The sequence below is a fragment of the Gymnoscopelus braueri genome, assembly GCF_963280865.1.
Source record: "Gymnoscopelus braueri genome assembly, chromosome: 11".
Classification (NCBI taxonomy): domain Eukaryota; kingdom Metazoa; phylum Chordata; class Actinopteri; order Myctophiformes; family Myctophidae; genus Gymnoscopelus; species Gymnoscopelus braueri.
Window position 1 is genome coordinate 37593457 of NC_137613.1, and position 19055 is coordinate 37612511.

Here is a 19055-nt window from a genome sequence, read left to right on the forward strand (position 1 = left end):
GCTCGTTGCGCGGCACCGAGTGCCGCGCTACGAGCTTGTAGATCTGCTATTTTTGAAAATTTGTGCAAATCTTGGAATATATATATCTTTTTAAAGCGAACATTTTTAACTCAAATCTTTGCTTTCTACAAATGTCTTCTAAATCCTAACAGTTTCTGAAAAAATGTATGTTACTTTAATATCAGTGGTTCTCAAACTTGTTCATGTCAAGGACCACCCAAAATTATTTGTATTTGGCCGCGGACCCCCATCTCAAAATATTTTGCTCCAGGGACCCCCCCAGAAGTTGTAAAAGTGTTAAAAATGTTGACTTTACAAAATATATATTCAAAGATTTGCACACATTTTCACGATTTTTTCAAAACAAAAATAGCAGATCTACAAGCTTGTAGATCTGCTATTTTTGAATAGCCCCAAATAAATCTTAAAATGACACAGATGCATCCCCGGTCTAAATGGGTTAAATTGGTTGGTTTGTTCATACCGGAGTGGAATGGGGGAGGCTGGGCGTGCGCGCACGTCAATAGTAATCCCCATTGCTCCACACATAGCTGGCCCTGTGTAACAGATACACAAACTGGCTATTTATTTTCACACACTCAAACCCACACATACTCACATGCTGATGGAGTGCAGAGTACATTGTACTGATCTGTTCAATGCATCAAGGTGCAAGCGTGAAGGAACGAAGCACTACACACTCTCCCAGCAGGGACCGCCGTTGGGTCTATATTGGATCCCTTCAGGATCCAATATAGACAGAACCACACGCCACATTTATTTCCCAGTGAGTCAGGCGTCAAGGCGTGTGTTTTTGAGTGCGTGTACTTACGTGTGTGTGTGTGTCAGTGGTGGAAAAAGTACTCAAGTGTTTTACTTAAGTAAAAGTATCAATACCGCAATGAAGAAGTACTCCGTTACAAGTAAAAGTTCGGAATTCAAAATGTACTTGAGTAAAAGTACAAAAGTATTGTTATCAAAATGTACTTAAAGTACCAAAAGTAAAAGTACTAAAATGTTTGAAAATAGCAGATCTACAAGCTCACAACGCGTCGCGATGCGACGCGTTGTGAGCTTGTACAGTAGATGTACTGTAGATCTGCTATTTTCAAATAGCCTAGGTATAAAATAGGGCTTAAGTGGTTAATGTATGTTTTATAATGTAATAATTTATATCTGAAAAGTAACTAGTAACTAAAGTTTTCAAATAATTGTAGTGGAATAAAAGTACAATATTTGACTCTGAGATGTAGTGGAGTAGAATTAAAAGTATAGACAATTGGAAATAGTCCAGGAAAGTAAAAGTACCTCAAAATTGTACTTAAAGGGGAATACCACTCATTTTCAACATTGAACTATGTCTTTAATACACCTTAGAGCTGTTGAGTGGAAATAAGAAAAAAGTCCCACCCCCCTCTATGTTGCCTAGAAAAGGATAATTGATTTTGGCTCCGCCCCCTCAGCCAAAAGTACACCCTGTGTATGTCACTGATCACATGACCTCAATCAATTATCCTTTTCTAGGCAACAGAGGGGGGGGGGCTTTTTTCTTATTTCCACACAACAGCTCTAAGGTGTATTAAAGACATAGTTCAATGTTGAAAATGAGTGGTCTTCCCCTTTAACACATTGACTGCCAGAGTTTATTCATAATGTACTCACCCCTGTGCCAGCAATTTGCGTGTTTTTAATTTTTTTAATTTTGTAATTTTTCATTCAAATAAATTCTCTGATTGTGGTGTTAAGCACATACGACAGTTCCACCAGTAGAGAGCAGCAAATCCACACATTGATCACCTCGCTCGCCCCCTCCCAAACAGGCCCACGTCATATCCTGTCATTCACCGGATGTTATGTTTTCGACAATCCCTGATCCGCTGATCGGCCTGAAAACGATGTGATACACTACGACGATGACTGTTAGTCACCCGGACCAAAGAAAATAGAAGTTGAGCTGTCCGTTCGTTTTTTATACCGTGTGAAAAACCGTGTTTTTTTTTGAGTGTGTGTGTGTGTGTGTGTGTGTGTGTGTGTTGTGTGATGTGTGATGTGTGATGTGTGATGTGTGATGTGTGATGTGTGTGCGTGTGCATGTGCACGCGTGCACGTTCTTCACGGGGACTAACGGTTGTGCAAGGTGATGGGTCAGATGGAGGTGAGATGGAGGTCACATTGACACTATTTGACGGATCAGATGAAGCGTGAACATTGCTCCTCAGAAGGAAGGGCCACATGATGCACACAAGGAGTGAGAGAAAGCCCTGAGGATGCCAAGGACTGGGGACACCTTTATGTAAAGAAGAAAGGAGACAGCCAACAAATGATGTGCGATGATAGATGGCAGGGAAAACTGTTGCGCCTTTCTTTGTCCTTTTGGTCAAGGTTGACTGCAGGTGCGGTGGTCTCAAAACATAAAGGATAAACTTGCGGAAGGAGACTCGCTCACTGCATAGAAGTTAACCCATTAAGACCTGAAGACGAGTCTACATGTCTCCTAAATCCCAACAGTTTTCTGAAAAACGTATGTTTCTATATCAGTGGTTCTCAAACTTTTTCATGTCAAGGATCTACGAAATGATATGTATTTGACCGCGGACCCCCATCTCAAAATGTTTTGTTCCAGTGACCCCCAGAATAGAGGTAAAAATGTTCGCTTAAAAAGAATATATTTAAAGATTTGCACACATTTTCACGATTAAAAAAAAATAGCAGATCTACAAGCTCGTGAGCTTGTATATCTGCTATTTTTGAATAGCCAAAGTGTAAAATAATGCTTTTTAGATCAAATGAAAATGTGTTAATGGGTTAAGGAAAACTTGACTTGAAAACTTAAAGTCATACAATGCAGGTCCACAAATAACGATTTTTAGCAGCCTCTGCTGGTCATTACCGTCACTGCAGGTCGTTCGTTTATTCCTGCGTTACCCAGAATTCTATTTGTTTTCACCGGAAGACGGAAGCGTTTCAAAAAGTGTTCTTTTAATTGTTTTATACTATCTGTGGATCGTTTCTCTTAGCCAGTGGAGCTTTCGTTACCGTGAGCTGTGTTTTCTTTTGCTGTTGTTTTTCGATCTTCAAATCCTACAATCTCTTAAAAACAGCGTGAGATTACTTTTTTGTTATTAGCGCGGTAGTTCCTGGCCAAACAGGAAACCGGTGCATTTCCGTTTCCCGGCCGGATGACGTAACTTTCGCGGGAATGACACCCTAGCCACCGTTTCAATAGAAAATTGTTTATAAAAGAATTTCGGGGGTGAAATTCATGGAGTGGGTGTTGTGAAACATTTGCCACTCACAAAAGATATACAATTTAACTTTAGTTTTGTTGAAAAAGTTACCTAGTATTACTTTAAAGTGCCTTATAGCACTGACGAAGGTCCTGGGAGGACTGAAACGTTTGCTTTTTAATTCACTTTGAGCACCGAGCACAAGATGAGCATTATAAAATATAGAAAAAATATTTTCTTTAAGTCTGTCTAAGGAGTTTTCCTTAACTTCTATGCAGTGAGCGAGTTTCCTTCTGCCAGTTTAACTGATGATAGATGGGCCCCATAGCTGCAGGATTGCACGATGGAAATGAATGAGGTGCCGTCTTTCTTTGTCAGAGTAAATGGTTAGCTCGCGTGAAGGTTCTTGAGACACCTGAGGTCGTCACCTCTCAAGAACACTTCAGAACCAGGGGGGGGGGGGGTTAATTAATGGTCCTCAACCATTTGACTGAACAAATGCTATGAAGTGAGGGGGAAATTAACCATATAAAGAGTATGAGCTACTAACACAACTATCCATCTCCAACGAGCTCTTCAACGAGACAAGAAACCAATGTCATCTCAAAGCAGAGCTTTAAGACAAACCTTTAATGTTTGCACTTGCCCTGGCTGCCGAGCCTCTCAGACATGTTGTCTTCAAACCAGGATGTTGGAAGGTTAGGGAGGATATTAAGAGTGGCATGAGGTAGCATCGATCTGCAGTCTTCTAACAGTTATCACTGAACTTAACGGCATGAGAGCAGATGTGCTCAGTTTCTCAGAGGCCTTGTTTTATTATCTAGTTCTTTTTTTTGGTGTGTATATATAAGGGTCATAGAGCTTAGAAGACCCAACCAGTTTCGTGACGTATACGCTGATACCACTTATCAGAAAACAAGACTTGGACCAATATTGGTTGGACCAATGCTTCCATGTGGCACATGTCAACCATGTGGTTGACATGTGGTCAGTCATCTACATATTTGCGCAAAGATTTAGCCCAATTCTAACTCAGTTGACTTAAGATCCAGTATAAAATGTAAGCTCTAAAAAAGTTTTTTATTTAAAGAAAAATAAATTCACAATGTGTGAAAAAGTTCGGGGAGTTACTTCTATGGCCAACCGGCAGCGTGCACAAGACATTTGGTGCTGAATGCTCCAATGGTCTGTAAGATTAGCCACGGACAGACAGACATACACACACACACAGACAGATGGCTCGCCTCCGGGAAGCTATCAAAAAATCCAATGTGGGGTATATCATCATATTTTAAAATAAATAATAAAAACTGGACTGGGAAAAAAAGGGAAATGTACAGTACTATTAATGTACTATTCAACTGGGTTATTCACAAGTACTGTACACCCACACAACACTTCGCTGCTATCAACTGTGTCTCATGGACATTGACAGTCAGTTGACACAATAGACATCAACATATGCACCGGGGCATGCTGGGTAATTGGTGCATGATAACTATGCAATCATAGTTGTTGCAGAGCTAATCTAGCTGTAACTCTGGTACATTTTGTATTTGATTAAATGCAGTGGTGTGCAACTGTGCATATGATGGCTTGGATATGTTAAAGGTTAGTCCATAAAATAAAAGATATCCTCATAGAAAAAAAGCCCAAATTGAAAATCAATGTCTTCATTTGTTTTTAGGGACCAACCAATTCTAAGCAACGCACACAATACCATTTGTTGAGTGCATTCCTTTGATAATTTGTTTTTTCATGACATGCCTGCTTTATAAGAAGGTCCAGATATGGATATGAAAACTGCATGTTGCGATTACGTGGTCAGCCTCCATGTACAGTAGGAGTCTTTTATGTACTCAAGAACAAAGAGCAGTGCAAGGTTAGCCACACACACACACACACACACACACACACACACACACACACACACACACACACACACACACACACACACACACACACACACACACACACACACACACACACACACACACACACACACACACACACACACACACACACACACACACACACACACACACACACACACACACACACACACACACACACAGCCTCCTGCAAAGCCATGCCATTGAAAATAACAGTTTAACCCCTTTAGCCCTGATATGTCTGTTGCAGAGTCAACGGTTGTCATTGAAGACATCATACAAAACCATTTGCATCACAGCAGGAAGTTTCAATTTGACCTCAAAACACAGGTAACACAGGTATGGTGAGATCTCTGTGAACTATAAAGAACATCCATAGTTGAGAGTGAAAGCCCTTTTTCAATGATCTTAGCAACAAGGAACAAACGCAAGGTCAAATTGCAGTAACACGGCATGCATCATTCATGGTTCATGCTCGTGCATTGTTTATCCTTGGGAGCACTCAGCGCTATTGGGGTCATATTTATCTCCCACGTAAGCTTTTTCTAACTAGGGGTTACAACCGAAAAGGCCAATGATATTCAGCATCATTTGTATTCTTTTAATTAGGACAAATAGTCCTTCAACAGACAATGGACATGGATAATGGTATGGAAATTTATATTTGCAGTTTTACCTATTACCGACGCTCCAAGCTAGAGTGGTTTGTAATTACAATTCCCGCCCCTATAGGCTGGTATTCCACGGATGAACAGTTTACCCAAATAAACAAATGTACATGTGTCAACAGTAACAAAGTTTGTGGCTCATTCGCTGACCTCTGCAGAGAGAAAGAATATCACAACGCAAATCCTGTAGAACATATGGCAGCGCATATCATCCCTCAGTATCACGACTATTCCCCTATCCCCAATTATTCCCCCGTCTGAACACTAGGGTTTAGAAACTGTGCTCACTGTGCTAAAAACCTAATTAGAAATCAAATTAATCGCAAGGGTGGTCCTGCGTGACTGACGGCGCGGTGAAACCTAACACGCTTTTCATTCGTTCTGTGTAAATTGATTTTGTGGGTTCGGCTTGTAAAAATAGGGAGCACAAGTGTAGCCAAGACGTTCCTAATTGGACAAACAGAGCGTGAGAGAGAGAGAGAGAGAGAGAGAGAGAGAGAGAGAACTCAAGGCGAAATAAGTGAAAGACAAATCAAGAAGGTGAGAGAAGGGGAGGACAGAGAACGACTGTAACAGCTGCAGAATATCAAGTGGGGGAAAAGAGAGATCATGAGCCCAGTGTTGAAGCCATTTATGTTCTCAAGGGCTCCTGGCGCACTTGAGAGGTGTAGTGGCAGGTAGCAGTGGTGGAAAAAGTACTCAAAATGTTTTACTTAAGTAAAAGTATCGATACTGCAATGTAGAAGTACTCCGTTACAAGTGAAAGTCCGGAATTCAAAATTGACTTGAGTGAAAGTACAAAAGTATTGGTATCAAAATGTACTTAAAGTATCAAAAGTAAAAGTACTAAAACGTTTGAAAATAGCCGATCTACAAGCTCACAACGCGTCACGAGCTTGTAAATCGGCTATTTTCAAATAGCCTAGGTATAAAATATAAAAAAGTGGCTAAAGTGGTTAATGTATGTTTTATAATGTAATAATTTATATCTGCAAAGTGACTTACGTTTTCAAATAACTGTAGTGGAGTAAAAGTACAATATAAAAGTAATATATATATATATATATATATATATAAAGTAAATTGGACAATTGGAAATACTCCAGTAGAGTAAAAGTACCTCAAAATTGCACTTAACTCTTCACACTTTTTTAAAATTTTTGTCCGTTTATTTTTTAACATTGAAGTGAATGGAGCAGCAACTTTTTGGAAAATGTTATCTCCTGGTTCTTTGTGACGAACGGAAAAACGGAAAACCCCCCAAAAAAAAGAATAATTTTAGATTAAAAAATATATATTTTGTTTTTGCCAAAAACATTTATAAACGTTTTTGTCAGGCAATAGCAAAATTCTCAAAAACGTTTATAAATGTTTTTTGGAAGGCAATGTGTTAAGTACAGTACTTGAGGAAATGTACTTAGTTATTTTACACCACTGAGTGGTAGTTAGTGTTCGCTTACACCTGGATCTGCGATGTACCGCTAAAGTCGACACGTTGAAGTCGTTCCACAGGGAAACACAGGCCTTTTTTGTCATCGTTGCAAGGGGAATGCCAAGCAACTACCCTCTGCAGACAACTGCAGACAAACGGACAAAGGACATGATCGTCAAGCAGACTCGCGATCTTACCTGGGGCGGGCGCGGTTTCCTCTTTGTCGTGCTCTTCGTGCCACTGTATGGTGCGATGGTAGCTCAGCATCACTTCCCATAAAGCCTTGCACAGGTCCGACAGGCAGGGGATGTAGCTGTCCGGAGTGATATGCTGAGGACAGAGAGAAGCGGAGAGGCGACAAGGTCACTGACGTTTAATGGGAACTGGAATTATTTTGAACCCATTAAGACCTGGAACGCATCTGTGTCATTTTTTTGATTTGAGCTAAAAAGCATTATTTTACCACTTTGGCTATTCAAAAATAGCAGATCTACAAGCTCGTAGCGCAGCACTCTGTGCCGCGCTACGAGCTTGTAGATCTGCTATTTTTGAAAGATCGTGAAAATGTGTGCAAATCTTTGAATATATATATTTTTAAAGCGAACATTTTTAACTCAAATCTTTGCTTCGTGGACCCCCAGGAACAAAACATTTTGAGATGGGGGTCCGTGGCCAAATACATATCATTTTGGGGCTCCTTGACATGAAAAAGTTTGAGCACCACTGACATAGAAACATATGTTTTTTTCAGAATACTGTTGGGATTTAGGAGACATGTAGAATCGGCTTCAGGTCTTAATGGGTTAATAGTTTGTGTCGCTTCCGTGTGCACTACTGTGGTACTTCAAGTTTGTATCTCAATAAATGGCGTTTCCTATCTTGGCATTTAAAAAATACATGTTGACAGATGATGAGGAGTTCTCCTCTAGAAGGACAACAAGGATAACTACTTGGTAATAAATTGCATGGTCTCAGGAGATACGATTCCCTTGGCTGTCAAGATTAGAGGGACATTTTGGAAAAACATTTAAAAAAATATCTGGCAGAGCCCTTTACCTCAACATCATTGCCCTTGCTGCTTTTAAATAAGCTCTGCTCTGAGGTGATGTTCTAATCTAGGGCAGTGCATTGGACAAAAGCTCATTTGTGTGGCAAAAGAAACACTTTGCTTTAATCATAGAGCAGCTTCACTGACAGCCCTACTAAAAATGTAAGTCATTATAAACGACGATTCGATGTGCTGTAACTATCTAAAATGACCAGCCTGCTTCCTCTGTGCAGCTTCAAACGCATGAGTCAAATGACTTGCATAGCACACAGATTAGCCCATTTCATACTAGGTAAACTCAATGTGCGTTGCATTAAAAAACAACAAAGAAGTATGCAAATATGCAACATCATGCATGTTAAACAGCAGATATACAAAGTACAGTCACCAACCACCGCCGCCATCCAGACACACACACATAAAACGCATTTATAAAGCCAAAAACCAAATCCAAAATTAAAATTATACAATATTCTCTCTCTCTCTCTCTCTCTCTCTGAAAATAAGGTCTTAAGACTTTTTGGGCACTGGGGGCATGTTCTCTCCTCCGCGTCATCAGTGCCCATACCCTAGGTGGGGTTGGCGAAAGGGCCTTTCTGTGTGGAGTTTGCATGTTCTCCCCGTGTCCCCTAGGGTAGGTACCCTCACAAAAACATGCAGTAATCCTGGTCTCTATACTGCCTCCCCCTGGTCACCCGGGGCGCCTGGTGGAGGGGAAAGGAACTGGTTGGAATAACGTGTTCCTTCACCGCGCTACGTCTCACCAGGGAACCTCCCCCCTGTCAGGTGATAAGAAGCGGCTTGCTAGCTCTCATGCATTGAAGGAGGCATGAGCTCGGCTCTAGGCTCTCGCTGGGCTGGCAGAGGGAGTGTAGCGCAAAGGATTACTCAGATAATTGGCACTGGGTGAAAAAATGGGTTACAAAGATCGTACACAAATAAACCATATGACACAGCTGTACTAGATCTCCGATCATCAGACAGTTTGTTCCAGAGAGTAGGACCATAGTGACTAAATGTACCTTCATCCTTCACCAGATTACATGTTACTCTACAGTTACAGCACAGTTATGAGACGATGATCTGAGAGATCTGATTGGTTTTTAGGCACAGTAGCGAGCAGGTTAGAGATGTAATTAGGAGCTAGATCATTTAGTGCCTTGTAAAAAAGGGGGAAAAAATAAGTAAGCAGTACTTTGAAATCAATTCTGCATTGTATAGGGTGCCAGTGCCACATGACGTCTAAGACGTCATGGCCTGAAGCGCCCTGAGCGCCACGTGACGTCTAAGAAATTTTTTTATGTTCAGAACCCAAGATATGATGATTTGAAGATTTGCTGCTCCATTCACTTCTTGTTTAACTTCTTACTGAAAAAGGCTGTATCTCGGCTCCTGAGCACTTTTTTTTTACAATGAATTTTGACTGTGGCACAACCAAACTGCCATAAATAAGAATGGCACTGAATGAGTTAATGGGTTAACGCAAATGCCACACGTGGTCTGCAGGGAAAATGTCCTGGCAAACAGCAGTTCATTACTTAGGATCCAAGCTGTGCCTGATTTACAGGCTTGTGTTAAACTGTTGGGCCGACCACTAGAAGGTCGAAGGGTGAAACTCTAATGCATAAATTGTTGTGGAACCTCGCTCCTGTTAGCTTTTCCACAGTCAAGGGCCATGTTGCTACGTGCCATCAGGTTCGTGAATAATTTATAGTGCTTTTGATAAAGGTAGTGGGGAGACCTGAATACACCACAATCACAGTTTAAACCACAGGCAAGAGCCATATGGAGCTGTTGTTTCATCAGGCAATGATAGATCTGACTGGAAAAATGTGCTGACATTTGTTCTGTACAACCTTAAACTGTGTCAAAGGCCCCTAAGAGTTATAATTGCACCAGCTAGACCAGCTTTTTTTTTTTAAGGTGGGCCAAACCATAACTCAGCTTTGAACGTCTCTATTCTCTCTGGACTCCAAAGAACTCCGAATCAGACAAACAGTATTGTTCTAGTATCATCCCTCGGGCATGGAGGACGAGCAACGGTTTGCACCATCCCTAATGGCCCTCTCACATTTGTTGTGTGCGCTGCACTCACCGCCGTGTATAGATTATTGTTTGGGGGAGTCACGCAGGACAGAGAAAAATGGCTGCGTTTTCAAAACCTCTAGCGGGATTATGTAATTACATCACTACGTCTGCTATGTAATGATAAAATATCTGTATGAAAATGATAGGTTTGTACCTCATTACTTCCTTTAACAAACGTTAATATGTCTATAGCTCTTGAGTGGTACCGCATAACAAACCTATGAGCTATGTTTATCATACGCAATACATATTGCCATACATGCCTACTTGCTGGAAATGTTTACCAACATAGGGCTTTTCTCCTGAGGTCTTGATATAAATGCAAATTTGGGTTAGGTTCAGTGCAGACTTGAAAGAGTCCAATGTTGGCCTCTGGAAAATGGTATTTAACATTAATGGTTTTATGTAATGTAATGTTTACAGTCACATACATCATAAATCATACCTAAACTATAACCAAGAGCTCGGTGCAGCTTTTCAATTTACACATTTTGTTAAAATGGTTTCTCAAAGGATTACTTATGTTTAATTGTGTATGATTAAGCAACAGTGACTTAAATCCTCACTTCTAAACTTTTTTTTAATTAATAGAATGTAATTTTGTCCAATCTGTATGATAGAGTATGTTAAGACCTGAGGCCGCTTCTAAAAATGTTCTAAATCCTAACCGTTTTTCGGGAAAAATATTTAAAAATCATTTTCACGATTCTTCAAAAATAGCAGATCTACAAGCTCATAGCGCGACACTCGGTGCCGCGCTATGAGCTTGTATATCTGCTATTTTTGAATAGCCAAAGAAATCAAAAAATGACACACAGATAGACGCGTTCCCAGTCTTAATGGGTTAAGATTCACGCAAGCAAAGTGATATCATTGACTGATATCACTGAATGTCCCTGAAGACACAGCCCCTATAAGGTTAGTCAATGGCTGTTGCTGGAGGTTGTAGTAGGGCAAGAATGTTATTCATTCATACTGATCTTAGGAATGTGAATACAATGTCCGTGTTGAAACAGGACAGTCGGACGATAGATCAAACCGCCGGTTTCTTAGAAATGTCAAACTTTAATGTGATGCAGCCAGCAAATCGATACAAAATGAGTTAGAAAGGTGTCAATTATTACAGAGAATTCAGGTGGTAATGGATTTGACTATACCGGCTTTCAAATGCAGATGGTAAGCCATCTAATATCAATAGCTGAATAACAACGATATGACAGGGAGCAGATCCACTGAGGGATATCAATAATGGACGTCAAACCCAACATAATAAATCCTCATCTCAATGTGTGAGTCTTAATACCGCTCAGTTAGATTTGCCGGGAGGTGGAACTTAATCACTCTTTGCTTGGATACCGAGGGCGTTTGTTTACCCGGGTACGGAGGCAATTCATCACTGAAAGTAATATTAGGCAAGCCTCCAGAACTCTGCCACCACTCTCTTTCCCTGCGGCAACTCTTTTGACTTTTTCGGTTGACTCAATTAGCATCAAAAAACACTTTGAACAATTACAAAAAGCTTTTAGGCCCCGGATTTTTCCAGATAGGAGAAACAGTGGCATGAGATGGGTTTGCAAAACTGTCGCTATAATTACCACAGCCCTATGGTTAAATTATGAAGTCAAAGGTGCACTTTATTTCACCCCATTAGTTCTGTAGAGATTATCTCCCAACTGCATGTGCTGTCATTAAAAGCCTAATTGCATCACATCATTTTGAGTTCACGAGATATACAAAATAAAAAGTTGTACAAGACGGGGGAGGCGGGACATGAGGCCTCCCCTCTATTTAGTTGAGTTAAACTAAATATTAAAATATGGATTAAACACGTTTAATGGCAACGTTGATCAACGCCGATTACCACACGTTTCTGTGGCACCTTACTGCAGTTGTGATATTCCTTGAAATCTCTCTGCAACACTTCATAGACGTTATATTTGTTCGAGACCAGAGTGTGGTACCAAGTGTGACCGGAGAGAATGCATTGAGCTTCAAGGGACCCAGATTACCTCGTCTCAAATACAAAAAGGTAAACAGCGGTCCAGAAAGGGGTTAGGAGAAATTACTGTATCGATTAGTCTGATTAACAATTTATGCTTCATTTTATACTTTGTCGTATAATGGTTTTAATAGCCGATCTACAAGCTCACTTTTTATAATAGATTCGATTCAAATGAATTATTTATAATCAATTATTTTGATTAATTGTTGCACCCCTATTACAAGTGCAAGATTAAAAAGAGCAAAAGAGCAAACAGTCACATTTAAGTGTGTAGTTCCAAATGGACTTCTCGACTTGAAACATCAACACAACGTTTGCCCTTCAATGCTCTCCGGCACACGGCCATAATTAAATCACCATGCAATGCGGGAGGATGGGGGGTGATGACGAGGGGCTGCGTGTGTGTAAGTATGCATGGACATGTGTGCACTCTCCAGGGGATCAAATTAAGAGCAATTACCCTCATCGACACCATCAGGATAATATGTTCCTGGTTTAGGTTCATCTCAGGCGAGGTGAATGTTTCTGTGGGGTAGTAGGAGTAGTGTGCGTGTGCGTGTGTGTGTGTGTGTGTGTACGGTGTAATAATGAGTAAGGCACCACCAGTGGATGATGAGGACACAAACGTTCCGGTGTAAATAAGAGCCTCCCTTCATGATGAACAGATGAGGGGTTTAGATGTCTATCAGAGAGAGAGAGAGAGAGAGAGAGAGAGAGAGAGAGAGAGAGAGAGAGTGTGTGTGTGAGAGAGAGAGAGAAAGAGATTGTGAGAGAGAGAAAGAGAAAGAAAGAAAGAGAGAAAGAGAAATAAAGGGAGTGTGTGTGAGAGAAAGAAAGAAAGAGAGAAAGAGAAAGAAAGGGAGTGTGTGTGTGTGTGAGAGAGAGAGAGAGAGAGAGAGAGAGAGAGAGAGAGAGAGAGAGAGAGAGAGAAAGAGTGTGTGTGAGAGAGAGTGTGAGAGAGAGAGAGAGAGTGTGTGTGTGAGAGAGTGTGTGAGTGCGTGTGCGTGTGCGTGTGTGTGTGTGTGTGTTTATCTGTGTGAGTGAACGTGTGTGTGCTTGGTTGGGGGGGGGGTCACGCTGTTCCGGTTGGTTTCACTCAGTTAATGAAGGTACTTATAGCAACAGGTCAACAACAAAAGCAGCGTCACGCAATAACATCTGTATCGTGTCCTGGATCTCACAGAATGTCCCGCTCTTGAGACACACAAGACCATTTAATGGCGCTGTATATCAAACTAATGGGATGTTGCACAACTGAGTAAAGGATGGATGATTAGCGGAGAGTAAGCTTTGGTTGATAAACAAGCAGTAGTACTATATTTACACACAGTAGAGGTTAAAGGTAGTATAAGTGTTCAGTAACACGGGTCATGAAATAGAAAACACCATTTCAGGTGGGTTGCAAATTTCAGCCAATCAGGAGAGAATACCCCATTTATCAGCTTCAATTTTATAGTGTTCCAGGTGAATTTTTGTCTGCTCAATTCTTTGAGTCGTCACTTCCAATTTCACTTGTTCATCCTGTACCCTGTACTGTATGAGTTCTCTCTCCTGATTGGATAAAATTGACATCCCGACCTGAAAATGCATTTTCTCTTTCTTTAATAGCTGGAGAGACAGTGAGACCCCTGAACAAACACTCTACATCACTCACTACTACTATCAGATTATAGAGATATTTAACACTTATTTTAACTAAATAATATCACCTTTTATGTCATGCTAACCATCGTAAACTTTTTGCTAGATGACGTCTTCTTATTTAAGTTCCCCAAAACCATCAACGTATCGAAACGGTATTATTTCCCTCAGGACGATTAGGTCAGACAGGGGTGTGTGTGTGTGTGTGTGTGTGTGTGTGTGTGTGTGTGTGTGTGTGTGTGTGTGTGTGTGTGTGTGTGTGGGCTTGGGAGTGGTTGATATGCAAAATTCATGGGCCCTTTCACAATATAAGAACTGACCTTTCTGCATGTCCCCTGAATTTTAACTTCCATTTCATAATTTAAAAAAGGATTTAGTGCGGACCATTTGCCTTCAGCTCTGTGCACATTTTATTTAACAGCTCAGTGCACAGGTGGAGAGTGGAGAGAAGGAAGATCACAAAAATAACTTCAGAGGAAAATACGGCAAAACATTTCCCCTGCTCGACTCTGAAGAACCCAAATAACTCAATGTTTACAATCTGTCTCCTGATTTTCTACACACGTCCAAGAACCTCTCAAATTGTTTTATTACGTAGTGAATATGTATTGCACGGATTTTCCAGAAAACACCTGCTCCTGTCATAAGCCACTGAATCCGAATGAATACAACATACAACTCAACTGTGTGCACTTAAAATGCAGCTCCCCCAGAGTCTGTGTGGGCATGGATATCCATGCGCGTGTGTGTGTGTGTGTGTGTGTGTGTGTGTGTGTGTGTGTGTGTGTGTGTGTGTGTGCACATCTATCATTGAGACCAAGAGTTTAACAATACATCCATCAATCCAGAGTTGGGGAGGAAGTACGAGTCTGCCTCGCGCGACTGCGTCTGGCAACCCAAAACACTGACAGCGTATTTGTCAAAGCCAAGTCAACAATAGCGACACATCTGCGACCAGTGCACAGAACGGTGCACATTATTTCACAGGAGCGAGGACACAAGCTCATGACTCAGACCCCAGAAAGTAAACAGAAAAGTTAACTATATCACTCGCAAAAAGCTGAATTTAAGCAACATTTTAAATGACTTTCTCTTAAGTAAACCTTGTAGCTGTCTGTTATAAGAATACCAACAAAATTAACTAATTTAAAGTTTAAATAAAAAAGATTTGAAACAATATATATTTTTTATACTTTATTCATTTTCTTACAAATACACAATGTCAAAAGTAGGGGCCTAACTTAAATGATTCCAGGGTTTGCTATATCAAGTGGAGAAATGTTGCTAGAAGTGGTAGAGTAGACAGTAAAACCACTGTTTAGAGCAGTGGTTTTTAATTGGGGTCCAGGGACCAACAGGGGCCCTTGAGGGGGTTATAGGGGGTCCCCAAAAAAAATTGTTAAATCCGATTAACATGGGATATTTGAAAATAGCTCACTTGTGAGCTTGTAGATCTGCTATTTTCAAAAAACCTTGAATAAATGTGAAATATGTGGCATAATTTTGAAAGACTTTAACAACACAAATCTTGTATGGGTGTCCCTGACACAAAATGTTTTCTGATGGGGGTCCGCGGCCAAATACATTATTAATTTGGGGGTCCTTGACATGAAAAAGTTTGAGAACCACTGTTTAGAACATAAGTTGGCTCCTGTAGTAACAGATGATGTTAACTCGCTCCAAGTAGAGGCAGTTGAGGCCATAAACATAAAAAGGTTGACGCCTCCTCCAACTTTCGGGTGTATGTATCTGCGGGCGCCATGTTGGAAAGGGTAAGCTCATCAGAGGCACTGAGGCAGCCGCGCAGCAGCAACAGCAACTAGTTAGTTAGTTCAGTTGGAACTTGCCAAACTCTGGATTTGTGAAATAAATCGGCTTTTACTGCAGTCTAAAGAGGGCCCCAGTTCGTGTGCAGCTTGGGATGATGTTATTGTCATTATTGTGTCTTCATTTTACAAATTGAGGCTTCACCACATCGCCAAACTATAAATTACAGAGTGGCAACACGGCAAAAGTTGTGCAAAATAGTTATCTTCCAGGGATTTTTATTATTTAACTTTATTTATTTATTTGTTTATTTATTTATTTACTTACTAACCATTATATTATAATGCTCTAAGACTTTGGTGTTATAATTGCTTTCATCTGTCTTGAAGTGCCATTAAAATACAGAACACAGACTGTCAGTGTATCAAACAGATTTCATTTGTATTTGGTGTTTTTGTAAAAAATAAAAAAAAACTCAATAATGGTCAATTATTTCAAAGAAGTTTTCGGTCAAAAAATGTAATAATAAATATTTATTTCATTGTCGATTTTATTTATTTCATTGTGGTATTTATTATTTAATGTTCGGAGAAGAAAAACGTCCATAGCTGTGTTCTGACCTGAATAGCATGAGGATGTTGGATATATCTGGTCCATAACTCCTTCTAACGCTATGGACCACAGCTAGATATAGACAGAAAAGGCAATTCTGCAATGTGGCCTGCATATTTCATGTATATTGTCTATTTCAGTGACTGGACTGACAGAAATGCTTTGTGACTATTACTGTTACTTGGATTAGATATAGTAGTATAGTATCTTGGTATGAAAATACCAAAATATGCATTTAACCGCTTGAAAATCGGTTGAAAATTCAGGGAGTTGTGATGATTTTAATAGTGGAGAGACAGTCTGCTTCAATGGACATGAATGCATTAGAAGGCTCGGCTGCCACTTCCAACATGGCGCCGCGGAGACAGGTCGCTCCAATGAACTGCAGCGGCCAATGAGGTGTCTACGTTTCTAAAGCCAAATTCCAAACCCGAAAATCTCGGCCACTCGCTCACTCCCACTCGGTCACTCCGACTTCAAACCGGAAGTAGTCAGGGTCCAATTATTCAGTTGCTTCTTGGAGGAGGCGAGTGGAGTCGAGTGGAGGAGCCGAGGAGGCTCTCCACTTCCGCATTTAGCGAGTGTACCGGTACATCAAGTGTACGCTCGACCACTGCACAGCTCCTCAGAGGCAGACTTCCGCATCACGTGTACACGTTTTTTTTGTTTTTTCCCTTCTCCCGTGACGTATACATGGTCCTCCTCCACATGTGGCCACACAAACAATGCTTGAAACCCGAAACCATGCCGAAACACCGGCTGCCCCCCCCCCCTTCGCCCCCGCCGATCACTCGTTGCGCATCTCACACACACACACACACACACACACACACACACACAGTGTAAATTAACAGAAAAGACGCAACAAGCCACTGGCTTTATGGCGTTGTATGATATAAAGCATAATACAATTATATACACTAGACCAGTGTATATCAACCCTGGCAAACGTCCCAATTTTGGGCCGGGGCTACTGCTGAGGTGTGCCGCGCCGTTTGAAGAAGGTTTGAAAAAATATCATTTTGGAAAAAAAAAAAAAAAACTTTTTTTTTTTATTATTTTTTTAAAACAATAATAATAATCAGGCATGCAAACAGCCCCGAGGTGAAAAGGGTGACAAATTGCTGTTTTTTTTCGGGTCAGGTGTCACACTATTGCCCTATTTGGATTCAAAACGGCTAGTGGAAGCTGAAAAGCTACAAGTTTGCATGTCTGAATAATGCAAAAACAGAAATATTTGTTTGCATTTGCTTTTTTTCTCCCCCATATATTATATAGATATACCGTATATATATATATATATAATTATATATATATATATATATATACCGTATATCTAGGTGTGCCCTGGGATTTTTTGGCTATGCCAGGTGTGCCTTGGCACAAAAAAGGTTGATAGACACTGCACTAGACCATACCCGTAGGGGGATATGAGCACCCAAAGTGTGCAGTTTGGCTTATGCAGTGAGAACAGACAGTTTATCAGGGATCGAAAGTGAGTTTGTACTGTGTAGTGCAGTGGTTCTCAAACTTTTTCATGGCAAGGACCCCCAAATTGACACTTGTTAGCCCGCGGACCCCCATTTGAAAAGATATGCGAGGGACCCCCATAAGAGAAGATTTTTTTTACGGCTCTAGCAGTGAATCTCAACCATTTTAATTTCAAGGACCCCCAGTTTGACATGCATTAGGGCTACGGACCCCCATTTAATGGCATTTCTATCCCTTGGACCCCAGTTTATATCGTAAAATGTATGTTAATTTAACTCTGAGAGTGTACAAATGGAACCAAATGGACCCGTTAGAGTCCATTTGGTTCCATTTGTACACTCTCAGAGTTACAGACCCATAAGGGTCCATTTGGTGCCTAATCTATCATTTAGCTGGGGACCCCCTGGAACTCCCTCAAGGACCCCTGGGGGTCCCCGGACCCCACTTTGAGAACCAATGGTGTAGTGTGTACACACACACGCACATCCCGTCGTGGAGGAACAGAACACCCACAAACACCCGCGCATATAAAGATCTAACAGGCGGAGCCGTTCCCCGTCGGCCGTCGCCAACACACACACGCGCGTGCGAGCCGTCGCGAGCGCGCACAAACAAACACACACACACACACACACACACACACACACCATGGTACATCGTCATGCAGCCCGTGGCCCGTCGCGAACACACACACACGGGCGTCGCGCAAACACAAATAATGTACATTGTGACACGTGCCTCCCCAACGTGCATGCGCACGTGCGTGTCCACGCATACACGGCCGCGGACCGAAGTTGTGGTACGATCCTCTCCCTCCCCACCCACACACACACCACGGAGGCAGCCACGAAATGTGGCTCTCTGGCGAGAGTGGGTGGGGTCTATGGTGTAGAAGCACGGTGTTGCCATGTTGTTCTATTGTAAGCGGTTTAGGGGCCATATTGGTGGTAGTGTGTTTTGGCGTTGGTTGTGAAAGTGCAGGTGGGTGTGGGGAGTCTAGGGTTGGCCAAATGGAGACATTTTATTAACCGGTTACCGTTAGGCCTTACCGATTAATTAATCGATAACCGTTAAGAAAAAAAAAATGTAAAAAAAAAAAAAAAAAAACTTTTTTTTTTTTAAGGGCCAAAATACATTTTATTTCAAAGGGCCAAGTCTACACAATTTGTTTTGTGTCTCCAGCAGAG

General features: G+C 41.2%; 1 protein-coding gene across 2 annotated transcripts in view; it reads right to left on the minus strand.

Annotated features, from left to right (window-relative positions):
- The window catches only part of vps50 (VPS50 subunit of EARP/GARPII complex), a 192843-nt gene that overhangs the window by 109026 nt on the left and 64762 nt on the right, over window positions 1-19055 (minus strand). For both annotated transcript variants that reach the window (XM_080442184.1, XM_080442183.1), the window contains exon 13: window positions 7417-7549. In XM_080442184.1, coding sequence (XP_080298310.1) covers window positions 7417-7549 — 133 coding nt within the window. The remainder of the gene's footprint in view (window positions 1-7416; window positions 7550-19055) is intronic.